The 14437-nt window shown below is 33.0% G+C and overlaps 1 protein-coding gene across 12 annotated transcripts in view; it reads left to right on the top strand.

The window, feature by feature from the left end:
- Positions 1–14437, top strand: part of C2CD5 (C2 calcium dependent domain containing 5) — an 86058-nt gene that overhangs the window by 10126 nt on the left and 61495 nt on the right. For all 12 annotated transcript variants that reach the window (XM_090272920.1, XM_090272919.1, XM_090272918.1 and 9 more), the window contains exons 3-7: positions 1068–1154; positions 4494–4665; positions 6985–7080; positions 9307–9462; positions 11198–11396. In XM_090272920.1, the coding sequence (XP_090129046.1) occupies positions 1068–1154; positions 4494–4665; positions 6985–7080; positions 9307–9462; positions 11198–11396 (710 nt within the window). The remainder of the gene's footprint in view (positions 1–1067; positions 1155–4493; positions 4666–6984; positions 7081–9306; positions 9463–11197; positions 11397–14437) is intronic.

Genomic DNA, 14437 nt, shown 5'->3' with positions numbered 1-14437 from the left:
AAAATTCAGTGCTGGGGGCTGTGATAAAGGGAATGTAACCTTTGATGAATTCTGAGGTTAGGAAAGGTACTATGGTGATAAATGATAGAATTAGGGAAGAGCTGAAGAGACTAAATTTAGGAAAGGTAAGGCAATCTAGGAAGTAGTTGCCTAGCTATTTTGCTCCTAGGCTTCCTGACCACTTCTCAAGTCACCTGAGGTTTCACAACCTCCATTCTTGGCCGGAAGCAAGTCCCAGGGAATTTAGCCACCTTTCCACCACCTTTGTTTCCATCTTATTATTTTTGGATCTTTGTGATTTAGTGTTTGCCAAGACTGCTATGAAATAAGATAGTCTCTCCATCCAACCCCTTCATTGTCCCTAAAGACAGGAAATTAAAAAATAATATGGGGAAGTTAGAAAATACAAGGACATATTTATTACTGAGTTCTTGTACTAATGGGCTGTCATTCTGGATTCCCTTGCTGAGATGGTAAGAAAAAGGTAGCCTTTCACCTTCTGATTTTATTTTCGCTTGTTGTCCACCCTTAAAACTCTTTTATCCGGGCTTATTTAGTGAAGGGCATGCTGATTCCTTTCTCCATACTGACATAATGTTCTCTGCTTTCATTTTTTTTACTTACTTATTTATTTTTAGAGAGAGGGGCAGAGAGGGAGAAAGAGAGGGAGAGAAACATGTGCAAGAGAAACACTGACTGGTTGCCTCGCACACTCCCCTAACTGGGGACCTGGCTCACACCCCAGGCATGTACCCTGAATGGGAATCAAACCTGCAACCATTCTAGTTTGCAGGCTGGTGCTCAATCATCTGAGCCATATTAGCCAGGGCTGCTTTAATTTTCTTTTACAACTAGTCAAGCAGAACAGTGGGTAATCCGTGGTACCAGGTGTAGTCCATAAAGTTATCTGGAACTATTCATTCTTCTTTTTAAAAGGTTTAGGGGTTAGTTATATATAGTTGGCTTTTTTTTCCCCTCCAAGGTTAGTCCTCCCATTGCTTGGCTGACATTAAATTTCATTTGTATTCACATATTTGATATCTGTATTATTTCTTGTTTGTTTATAGGTAAAATTTGGTAATACCACTTTTAAAACAGATGTGTATCTCAAGTCCCTCAACCCTCAGTGGAATTCGGAATGGTTTAAATTTGAGGTAAGTTTTTAAATGTCAGCATTTTTAGTGTGATTTTTTTAGGTGACTTTTTTCCCAAGGAATTATAAGAATATTTTTTAATTTCAGGTATAGCAGTTTTCCTATACCATGAAAATATTTCTTAGGAATATTGAGTTTTTAAAAATTACATTATAGTTAAGAAAATATAAATATATGAGTAGGGGAACCCAGATTAAAAAAGCATTATATTATTCTATAGTAATTTTCTCTGAATTTTAGCATATATCAGAAATCACTTGAGAATAATGTACAGATTTTTCAAAATTTGTTAAGTTGTAAAAATATATATCATAAATATTGCCATTTTAACCATTTTTACATGTACAATCCATAACATTAATTACATTCACAGTGTTATACAACCATCACCACTGTTTCCAAAACTTTTCTATCACTCCACAGAAAAACTACTCACTTAGCAATAACTCCCCAGCTCCTGTTCTCTCCAGCCCCTGGTAATTTCTAATCTACTCTCTGTCTCTTTGAATTTACCTATGTTGGTATTTTATTAAGTGGAATAAGTATTTGTCCTTTTGCGTCTGGCTTCTTTCACTTGGCATATGTTTTCAAGGTTCATCCATGTTGTAGCATCTATTAGAATTTTATTCCTTTCTATGTCCAAATAACATTTCATTGTATGCATATACCACATTTTGTTAATCCCATTTATCTGTTCATGGACACGTGTTGTTTCTGCCTTTTAGGTGTTGTGAATAATGCTGTAGTGAGCATTGGTGTACAAGTATCTGTTTGAATACCTGTTTTAAGTTCTTTCGGGTAAATACCTAGAAATGGGAGTGGCAGGGTCATATGGTTAATTCCATGTTTAGTTTCTGAGGAATTGCCGAACTGTTTTCCACAGTGGCTATGCTATTTTACATTCCCACCAGCATGTATGAGAGTTCCAGTTTTTCAACATCCTTGTAAACACTTGTCATTTTTTTTAAAACATAAGCCATTCTAGTAGGTCTGAAGTATTTGCAGTATAATTTTAATGTACATTTTTCTTGTGAATGACTAACTTGTTATTTCTTATGGCCAAGGACAATTTTCATTTCTTTTACTTTGAATTATCGCTTCATATTTTAACCATCCAAGGAAGATATTTAGATTATGGAGATACTTCATAGGACTTGGTGACCAACTTACTATGAAGAATGTAGATAAAAGTGGTATCTCATTGGTTTTGATTTGCATTTCCCTAATTACTGATATTGTAGACAATGTTTTCCTGTGCTTATTTGCTGTTTGTATATATTCTTTGGAAAACTGGCTGTTCAAGTCCTTTGCTCATTTTTATGTTGGGGAGTTTGTTTTTATTGTTGAGTTGTAGAACTGTTTTTAAAACATTCTATTAAACTCTGATCAGATATTTGATTGGCAAATATATTTTCACATTCAATAGATTGTCTTTTCACCTGCTTCATAATTTCCTTGGATGTAAAAAGTATTTAATTTTAATTAATTAATTTTTCTTTTGCTGCTTGTGCATTTAGTGTCAAATCAGAGAGTCCATTGCCAAATCTGAGGTCAAGAAGATTTAACCCTATGTTTTCTTCTAAGTAATTTTTGGTTTTAGCCCTAGATTTTGGTCATGATTAATGAGTGAATGAGTGTACACACACAAAAAACACTAATGTAGTTCTAGATTAGAGGGGCATCTTTGGAGAAATGGTTAATGGCTTAGTTTATGATCCTTTTCCTTTCATTAAATGTATAGATAATGCAGTAGTGGTAGAAAGAATGCCTTTGATGATAGATGATTCAGAATGGATTGGAATACAAAATGATCATTTCATTTTAACATTTCATTAATGGAAATCTTCAAATATGCACAGAATTAGACGGATTACTATATTGAACTACTGTACTTATCCCTCACCTACCTTTACCTTTACTTACCAAAGTTGTTTTTGTTCTGTTGCTCTTGTTTTATCTGTTATCAAAAATCCCATTTTTTTGTGGGGAGTTGCAGGAATATTTTACAGAAATTTTATCCATAAAGTTTTAATTATTTGTCTTATAGAAAAGGACCCCCTTTTAAAAAACAAATCATCAAGTCATATACTTTTAATTCTTATAATAATCTTCAGATGCTGGATTGTTACCCTAAAATCAACAAGAAATTAAACATGGGATGGTAAAAGGCATAATGTTTTGTAATTAAGTTTAAAAAATTTAATTGAAGTATTAGGATTTCAGAGATATCACTTTACCAAAGCATATATAAGGAAGATACAGAGATTTTAGTTAACCACAAACTCAGTCTTCATTAACACTCTGGGATATCTGCTATAACAACAAACATTCATAGACTGTATTTAGAAAGTATAGTATTGTAGTTATAGGAAATAATCCTTTTGTATTCTGTCCTAGTCTTATTACTATTTACAATATTATATACCATTGAGCCACTATATTTGATGAGGATAACTGGGAAGTTAGAGGAAGGCAGCCAAAATAGTGAATGTGTTTTCCATGAGGGAGAATTTTTTGGGGGGTGGAGCTTGTCCTGTGTCTTAGTCAGTTTGGGTTGCTGTAACAGAGTACCATAGACTGGGTAGCTTAAACAGTAGCATTTTTATTTCTCAAAGTTTGGGTTGCTGGGAAGTCTGAGATCAGGGTACTATCATGGCTGAGTTCTGGTGAGGGCCCTCTTTCTCATTTGCAGATGGCCATTTTCTTGCTGTGTTTACATGGTGGGGAGCAAGAGAGAATCTCTCCTTCTCTTTACTAAAAAGAAATACCAGTCTCATTCAGGAGGGCTTCACCTTCATGACCTAATTACCTCCCAAGTGCCCGCATTTCCCAGTACCATCACATTAAGTATCAGGGCATCAACATTGTATTTTGGGGGGACAAAAAAATACAGTCAATTGCATTATAGTCCCTGTCTCTGGCACAGTGTTTGGCACATGATCAGTATTTGATAATAAGTAAAAGAAGGAGGATGAGAGGGTAGATATTTATTTCATGAACTTAATTCATGAACTTAAATTGTTTTTTATTACATATAATGTTAGTTTTGCTGACAGTGTTATTCTCTGAAACTTTCCTTAGAAATTATGGTGTCATTGTGCTCCTTAACATCCTTAGTTCCTTAACATCCTTAGTATATAGATAATATGTGAACTTTATTATGACATTACTAAAGCATTTTTGCTGGATACCATTGGTAGAGTAGTAAAACACAGGATAATATGTATATGAATTGGATTTTTTCCCCAGAAATAAATAACCATTTACATTTGCTATAGGTATATGTTTATAGTAATGAAGATTTTAAATTAAAAGATTAATTTTAAGGTATACTTTTAGGTGGATGATGAAGATTTACAAGATGAACCTCTGCAGATCACAGTTCTTGACCATGATACTTACAGTGCAAATGATGCCATTGGTAAAGTGTACATTGATATTGATCCTTTACTCTACAGTGAAGCTGCAACAGTCATCTCAGGATGGTTTCCAATTTATGACACCATACATGGTAAGGAGTATATTTTAGGAAAATAAATCACAGGCTTTTATGTTTATCCTTAAAGACTTCTGTCTATAATGGTGGTTTTAGGGGGATAAATGGTGGTGGACAGAGACTTGACTTGGGGTGGTGAACACACAATACAGTGTACAGATGATGTGCTGTAGAGTTGTGCAGCTGAAACCTGTAGACTTTTGTTAACCAGTGTTACCGCAGTAAATCCAATAAAAAGGAAAGAAAGAAAACAGGAAAAATTATATCTTTAAAAGATGTTATCTTTTTAGATGTAGTATTGTTGGTAGAATTGTTTCTTTTATGAATATAATTTGAAACAATTGTCTGAGCTAAATGTATAATATGGTAAGTAAATGCATTATTTAAAAGTTATCTCATGTTTGTACTCTTAAGTTTCTAAAAATATATTTTCAAATTATTTCATTAAGCTAGACATTATGGAGATTTGCAAAAATGTAACACAGTGCTACTCTAGTTATTTTTTTTGCTTTTCCAAATATAGTTACTTTTTAAAAAACCATTGCTTATATTAAAATAGATTTATCACTACTTTAAATGGAATAATCAATTTTTTTAAATTCTCAATTTTAATTTATAATATGATAAATATTGGTAGATATGTCACATATACAAAAATTATTTGAGGCCCTCAATAATTTTTAAGATTGAAAAGGGCCCTGTGATTAAAAAGTTTGAATACTACTAGCCTGAAAAGATGCTGTCTTTTTAGAATGGTAAATGGGCCTGAAAGGAACTGGCAAATGCTTTTATCTATAGTCTTGCATCTTTCTGCCTATTTTACATTTTTGACCTAGCAATTCCACTGATAGTCATTTATTATAAGAAAATAAGATGTTTGCTGAGATATATGTATATTATTGTGATGTTACTTATATTCCATTATTATTTACTAATGTTTAATTTTGTAAAAATAAGTTGGAAAATAGGATTTATTTAAATAATTTAGAGCATATATAGACCATAACTTACACAACCAGAACTAAAGCATGTTTTCATAATACAGTGACATAAAAAAATGTGCATGATGTATTATGAATTGCAATATCCAGACTATGAAACATTACAAAATGATCCCAAATTTGTTTAGAAACAAAAGAATTTTATATATGTAATGTTATTGGCTAAATTGGCAGAATACATGATAAAACATATATCATTGGAGAGTTTTATTTTTGGACTATAATCCTATTTTTTCCTCTTTGTCCTCTTACTTTTTTCATACTTTTTACAATATATATAGGGTGAGGTAAAAGTAGGTTTATAGATGTTTGTATGGAAAATAATACAATAGTAAATAATAGTACAGGAATAAACTGTGTTTCATGTACTTAACAACTGTAAACTTAATTTTGCCCCACCCTGTATGTGTCATCTTTGTAATCAGGAAATAAAATCTAGTCAGATGTTATATTACCAATGAAAAAAAGCCACTGGAGAATTAATCTGGGCTTGGATTAAAGGCAATAGCTATATGAATGAATGACTTTTCTAAACATAGTAAATATTGCTTATACTGTAGTTAGTTTAATATGGCCCCTTTGTTAGGAACATAATCTGTTATTTCAATGGGCAAATAAGCAAGGCACTCTTAGAAAGGTTCCTCCATAAGTATGAATTTGACAAGAAATCAGGACAGTTAAGTAAAAATATTTAATAATGTTTAGAGGTAGAGGTTGGGTCATTTTTATTTGTTAGAGCATCTTCTAAAACTTAGCTTATTTTAATTTATTACTGTATATTCATTGAAAAGAATTAAAGTTCTTTTGTGTTAAATCAGATTCTTTCATTAGTTGATAAGAGCATTTATTCTGGGATAATGAAGATCTGACTTTTAATCCTGGCTTTACCACTTACTAGGTATTGACATGCAGATTATTTAACTTTTATTAAACTTTAGTTTTTAACCTCTGTCAAATGGGATACTAATACTACAGAAATTACTGTACTGGGTTGTTGTGAGCACTATGAGATAGTATTTGTAAAGCATTTAGAATATTATCAGTACTCAGCAAATGTTATTATCAATTTAAATGGTACTCCTTTCCAGTAAGCTTGGTTCAAGTAAGTGGAGACTTGTAGTAAACATAAATATTAGTCATTCTTTAATGCATACTTGTTTTCCAGAAAATATAATAAACTACTTGGAATGAGAATAATTAGGAAACAAAGTTAGCATTATTGTTATGATTGATACATTATTTTAAAATCATTAATTGGCATTTATTTGCTTGATTATTTAATTATACTTTATTTTTTTAAGGTAGAAACTTGATTTTCCTTTTGAAATTATAGGTATTCGTGGAGAAATTAATGTAATTGTCAAAGTAGACCTCTTCAATGATTTAAATCGATTTAGGCAGTCATCATGTGGAGTCAAATTCTTTTGCAGTAAGTAAATACATTTTATTACTCATTTAACAGGAAATTTAATAATTGATAAATATCAGAAATCAAATTAATATTTTAAGAGGCTAATGGAAAATCTATTATACTTTGGTTTTAATGCCAAAGAGAAAATTGTTAATTTTTCGGAAACAATTGTTGTTGCTCTGGGGACTACTTATCTGATTTTAAAGTAAATAATATCTTATTTTTTACAAATTCATTCAAATTTTTATTAGAAAAATTCAGCGGAGCACATGTGTGCACCTGGTTGTCATGACCATGCCTGTGGTCCGTGGGGAGACTGTACCCGGCCTCCCCCAACCTTTTTCAGCTTCTACTGCAGTTTCCCCCAGCCTATGATCATGATTAAAAGGAGTGACATTAAACATTGCTGGTAACAGCCACTCAATGCCAGTAGAAAGAGTACCAGGTAAAGCTTTTTGGATTTTCCCCAGAATTAAAAAAAATCTGTATATTAATGGAGCAACTTAACCTAATTTACCTTTAAACCTTATGTTTCGTGGGTTTGGGCCTGAAGGTGGGGAATTATTGTTAAAGCGCCACTTAAGAATAAAACTCTGAAATACCTAAGAAGGACTGGAATCAAGATTGAAGACAAAGGTGGAATGTTGTTTATGCTACAGTGCTACAATTTAATTTATCCTTAGAGAAATTAGATCTGGGTGCCTTTCATTTGAGAAGGTAAAGTGTGATAACATTTGCTAGAGACCTAACTCAAACCATACAATTAAAGGAATAAACCTAAACCAACCTGTACTGAATGGTGAACAGGAAGACTCAACAGATCATCTAGGCTGCATGGTAAAAGAAAATTACCGATTTACTGAACTACATATGTGTAAGCATGATACAAAAAACTGGGATAAAATAGTTATGTGATGCACTGTCTCTGAAGAGTACTGTGATATCCGTTGGTTGTCATTAGTCAGCAACAACATAGAGGGAGAAAGACTCGTTGCACTTTCTCAATGAAAACCAGTCCCGCACCCTCTAATATCTGCACTGGGGGAGACAAATGTGATGGCATATTCAGACTTGGTTCAAATGGGCTAAAACAATACAGATGTGGAACCTTTTGTGGTAGATGGATATATGCGTATCTTGCAGAAGTCTCCAGTGGCCTTAAAAACCATAATTATTGGACACCAACTTAAGGAGAACCCTGTGGCCACTCATCAAATGCAGGTTTTACTCTTGTACCAGTAGGTTAACAGCTATGAAAAACAAGATTAAAAATAATTGTCACATATTTGTCTTCTTACTTCACAGAGATTGGTATTTTGTTGTCTATTAAATTTTTCTTTTGTAAGTTAGAACAAGTTACATTATCAGATGTGGATATGATTATATTAAACTTTGTATAACTGTCAAAACGAAAAAAAAAATCCACTGGTATTTTACTCTAGTACAGGACACTGAAAGATGGGAGTAGCCACACACTGTGCTGCAACCTAAAATTACATAGGTTTTTACAGGTAAGGAGCCCCATGAACGCCATGCGATATGGGTTGGAATTGAGCAGTTCCAGGCAATCATAGCTAGTTTGGATTAACAAGGTTGAAAAATTCTAAGTAGTTGAGTTCACTTCAAGGCACGAATGTCTATTTTAGGAAACTAGCTCAGTGTAGATGTTCTCAGGTTGTCTCCTTTTTGTATCTGACCAGACCTTAGTTAAATCCAGTGACATTTGGTGTTTTACATATTAAATGAGTCTGTTAAGTAGTACAGTGACCACTGAACCACGATTATTAGAAACTATAGGGCCACATTACTCCTCAGATTATGTCAGAAAGATTTGATATTTGAGGCTGATGTACAGAACTTTTTCATAGGGCTTTGAATAAAGTTAAGTTTTTGTAATTCATTATCTGCTTTTTACCTATTTAGATAATAATCAGCTAGCTGACTTTAATTTTTTCTTTTGTGCTTTGTAATAAATGCTGTTTAAGAAGTGTTAGCTGTTTTCTAAATTATAAAAGTACAATTATATCCATTATGCTTACATGGGAAAAATGAGAGGTCTCATAAAAGAAACTGATTATCTTTAAGAATAAAACGAAATGTAGAAGACTGGTAAATTGGAAGTATTATTATATTTACATTTAGATTATCACAGTAAAAGATGTTCTTGTACTATATACCCAAAAGGTAAGAACTTAGTAGTACATTTTTAAAAAATTGCATTTAACTTTGTGATTCTTTTAATAGCAACATCTATTCCAAAGTGCTATAGAGCTGTAATAATTCATGGATTTGTAGAAGAACTTGTGGTCAATGAAGATCCAGAGTATCAATGGATTGATCGAATTCGCACACCCAGGGCATCAAATGAGGCCAGACAGAGACTTATTTCTTTAATGTCAGGTATTTTTTTTTTAAAAAAACTTCATTACTGATGGATGTAATACTCCCAAAATTTTACTTCCTTTTGACATGCTACCTCAGATTTTACAATGACAAATATGAATGGTAAGTACTGGTTCCCTACCCTTGGCCCTCCTGAACACATGAATTCCCATCTTGTAAGAAGAAGAAATCTAATCAGAAGCTTGTAATTCCTTCTTAATTAGGCAGTAAAAGGAAATTGTGCTCTTGAAGTGGTATAGTGGGAAGTGCTCTGAGCAAGGTGGTAGGAAACTGGGTTCTAGTTTTTTCTCTCTGGCATTTATTTGTAGTCAGATTTAGGTAATCTTCTAATGCTTTCTGTTCAAATGCTGCCTTTTCGTATTCCTCCTCTGACAACTTACAGCTCCTTCTACTTCTCCCTCCACTCTTACCCAATTACTTTTCTTATTTTTCTTTGAAGAATATATTACCATCTAATATTTATGTTTATATGTGAGACATACACACACATTCATACATATATACTAGACAAATAACTAAATATGTATCTTTAATAAAGTTATATGTTTATACTTATATTACTTATAACTTTATACTTATATTATTTATAAGTTATAATTTATACTTATTACTATTAAATTATACTTAACATAAATAGGTATGAATGTGTTATATTAATATTTACTATATTATATTTAATATATTAAATAATACATTTAATTATGTGCTGTAGTTGTATTTATACATATTTGTATTATATGATATGCAATAATATATAATGCATAAATTGTATATAATTATGTTAGACTATATTATATGCTATATATTCTATGTTATATGTAGTATTTATATTTATTTGTTTTTTATCTGTTTCTTCCACCATTATGTAAACTCCACTAGATTTGGAAGCTTTATTTTTCTAGTTCCTCTCTGTATATCTAGCACTTAGAAGAAAGAAAAGCCAGGCATATAATACACAACCAAAAATTATTTGATAAATGAATGCATGAATGAATGAACCTAATCTGCCACATCTGTAAAATGTAGCTAATAATATCTTACACCTCTCTGAAAGAAGGATGCTGAACCAGAAAATCTTTTAGGTTCCATTTGGCAGCCGTCCGTCTCGAGAGACGATGGTGTAGCTTCTTAAGAGTCTATCTGCACCGCCGAGAATGGTTGTGCAGTCCGACTCGGGAGTGACAAGGTATCTGTCCCCTCCCGTGTTGAATCGACATCTTGCGATGACGCTGGAGTGTCCTCTCCAGTGAAGCTGAAGCTACAGAGCCTGGGCAGGGTGATATGGAGGGTCTGCTGTTGCCCATGCAGCAGACCCCCCCTCTCTTCGCAGCTGAAGGGTCCAAGGGAAAGACGGAGTCAATACAGCTTGGCTTCAGGTGCGCCGCAGGAGTTGCCGGTGTTGACTACAACGTCAAACCGCCTTAGGGACTCCGGCTCCGGATTTTCTCTCGGCGTTTACTCCTTTAGCCTTTCCCCTGAAGAGGTATGCCGCAAGGCAGCGGAGGTTTTTTGGAGTCAGAGTTTTCCTTCTCTGATGTGCCCTGACTGGAAGATCGAACCAGCGACACTTAGCTCGCAGGCCGACGCTCAATCCACTGAGCCAAACCAGCCAGGTTCTATTCAAGTTCTAAAAATCCATGATATTTTAGATTCTTTTATTACTGCTATAACTAGTTTTATTTCATGTAATGTGGAGAATTAAAGCAGAATGAGTTTTCTTCCTTTTTGGTAGGTGAACTACAGAGGAAGATTGGCTTGAAAGTGCTTGAAATGAGAGGAAATGCAGTTGTTGGGTACCTACAGTGTTTTGATCTGGAAGGCGAATCTGGTTTAGTGGTACGAGCCATAGGAACAGCGTGTACACTGGATAAATTAAGTAGTCCAGCAGCATTCCTTCCTGCATGTAATTCCCCATCCAAAGAAATGAAGGAGTAAGTATTAATCAATGAATTGTTCTTAAGGAACTTTTTATCTCTTACCTATGCATTTTCATTTGATTAGTAACATTTTAATAGTGTTGTTGAACATACATTTTTTCCTATGGTGATTTTTCCTATCAGAGATGACAATCAACATTTCAGACTTAAAACTATTTAAATATTCCTAATTTTTTTTCTAAAGTCTTAATATGAAATACAAATAAAGTAATATAAAATTAAACTTATTCAGATCTTTAAACTGTGTGTCTGAAACATAAAATTAGTGTTTATGCATTGTGTGGAATTGTACTTATTCTCTGGGGAATACTTAAAACTCTATACCGCGTAATTCAATTATGCTTATTATTAGCAAAATATCATAAAAAGAAGGAAAGATTGACTCATGCAAGGGTCTCAAACTTGAATGTCTACAGAGGCCAAGCAGTTTATATAAATAATTGGGTGTAATTATATAAGTAATAATGGGGCTGTATAAAGCAGATGTTTGCAAACTTTCTCTGTAAATAAAATGCCAGAAAGTAAGTATTACAGGGACTAGTTATATATAGTCTCTATCTTTGTTTCCCGCCCCCAAAAAGAGGAAGTCAGAATTCTGTTGTCAGAAAACCAAAAGATTTCCCAATTTACCTGTAGTCCAGAAAGGTTGACTGGGAAATAATCACAATCTTTTTTTTTAACAATCTTTTTTAAAAAGGTGATTTTTCTCTTTATCTTGTTTATTCTTTTTGTTTACTTTCTTTCTGCCAGCCTTTAGTTATTTGGAGTAAGTTTTAGTCATGAGGGACCATATGTATTTCCTAATTTTATTTGGAAATATGTTGCAAGTGAAATAAATTTTAAATAAACTGGGAGAGTGAATTTGCTTTACATTCCATTTAAAATGTACCTTAAAAATATATCAACGGCCTGCTGCTACAGGTAAAGTCAGATTGCAAGAGTAGAATTTGGGGGGAATTCAGATGTTTTTTTTCTTGTTTACATAGCAAATTTAAGTAAGGACCTGGATCCCTCCTTCTCCTGCCACCTTCCTCTTTATCTACAACTGCCTAAAGGGGCCTGGTTTTTGTAGTTGTGATGTTTGAAGTTTTTCTCTTTTCACTAAATTGCTTAGTGGAAAGAGAAAGCTATATTACCTGTTGGTGTCTTAGAATGATATATGGTAGTAAGGAAATATTTATTTATCTATTTTATATTTTATTTATTTATTTTTAGAGAGAGGGGGAGGGAGGGAGAAAGAGAGGGAGAGAGACATCACTGTGTGGTTGCCTCTCATGCGCCCCCAACTGGGGACCTGGCTTGCAATCCAGACATGTGCCCTGACTGGGAATCAAACCTGTGACCCTTTGCTTCGCAGGTCGGCGCTCAATCCACTGAGCCACACCATCCAGGGAGGGAATATTTATTTTTATTGTTGATACTATTACAGATATTCCCTTTTCCCTCCCTCCACCAAGCCCCCACCACCACGTTGTTGTCCATGTCCATGGGCTTTGCATATATGCATGTATGTTCTTTGGCTAATTTCTTCTGGTTCCCCTCAACACCCTCCCCTCTGAGATGTGTTTCAATAATTTTAAGTCTTTTGGGATTGTGTAAGTTTTCTCCTTTTCTAATTTTGTTATAGTTATTTGCTTTAAATTGTCAAATATTCACACCATGAAGAATTTAAGTTGCTTCATTAAGATTTTCTGAAAGATATCTTGCTACCTAAATCATGTTATTTAAAAAAAAAACCAACCACCTCATTACTAAGGCTGCTTTATTTCAACTAGCTTCTTTGCATTTTTGATAATGAATCAATTTGAGTGCTAGCTTAAGATTGTTTCATGATGCAGTTGATTATAATTATTCTGGTATTTAATTATAATATTTTTGTTTCTAGACAAGAATTTGATAACAGGTAGTTTGGATTATGTTCCTGTCTAAATGGATTTGATATTAGAACTGCCACTAGGGTATTTCATCAAGGAGACTGATGAGAATTAAAACTCCAAGAGTACCTTATGATGATGTTCCAGTATATTTGGATTTAATGTGACATCATAATTTGGATATTTTACAATGTTTATTTTATTTTATCTTTATTAATGGTGTGTTCTACTTCATCAGTTTTATTTTGTTTTTCTTTTTAGATGTTTAATGTGATACACAATATAAAATTTCCTGGTCTTTCCTAGCTGAAATATCTTGATGGTAGAAAGTGCATTTACATATGATTTATTGCTTCTCTACTTTAGGAAAAATAGTACTTTTTAAGAGACTTTAGCCATAATTTCTTCTTTGTATGTACAGAGAAAGAAAAAAACAAAAATGAAACCTCATTCAGTTTGTATACAAATAAGTCACCAATGAGATGTTGATTTTTATCAGTTATATTAAACACATTTTAAATTTAAGCTAACATCAGAATCAGGAATATTTGTCCTGTTGCAAAATCAGTGGTATTTTCAGAAAGTAGTCTGTAGATCATTATTGCCAATTAATGATAGCTCGTGTTTGTTGTGATTGTTGGGAATGTCTACTGGGAAAAGAAAAAAATGCTAGGAAAAGTTGGGCTCTTGGCCTGTTTTTAATTTGCATTCTTAAAAAATGAGGATGTGATAGTTTTTCAGTATATTCACATATGACTCTTTTCACCTTATTTTGCATAAGCAAAGGCATTGTATAGTGAAATAATTGCTAATATGAAGTCCAGGATTCTTAGGTATATAATATACCTTTTTTTCCCCATCCAATGTAACCATGTCCTTTTAGCCAAATTTCTTTGTGAAAATTTTAGATGTTATATATGAATATATACCTGTGTAACTGATTTCAATATATTCATACATGCATATGATGTGGTCTGTTGCAGGATATAAGTTGATATCTTCCGAAATTTGAATTTAGAATGCAGTTTTATCTGTTTAAGTTTAAATAATAGATTGTTTGAGAGAGCTAGATAAAAATCATTTACATTGCATTACTGTGTTTTTAAAAGCAGCGTTTCCTCACTTTGTTTTGTTTCCAGTATAACTTAGATTTAAGCTATA

This window comes from Furipterus horrens, unplaced genomic scaffold, assembly GCF_987537825.1.
Source record: "Furipterus horrens unplaced genomic scaffold, mFurHor1.1.pri manual_scaffold_4, whole genome shotgun sequence".
In the NCBI taxonomy this organism is placed as follows: Eukaryota; Metazoa; Chordata; class Mammalia; order Chiroptera; family Furipteridae; genus Furipterus; species Furipterus horrens.
The sequence above is the reverse complement of the archived record's forward strand: the minus strand, read 5'-3'. Positions and strand labels throughout refer to the sequence as shown.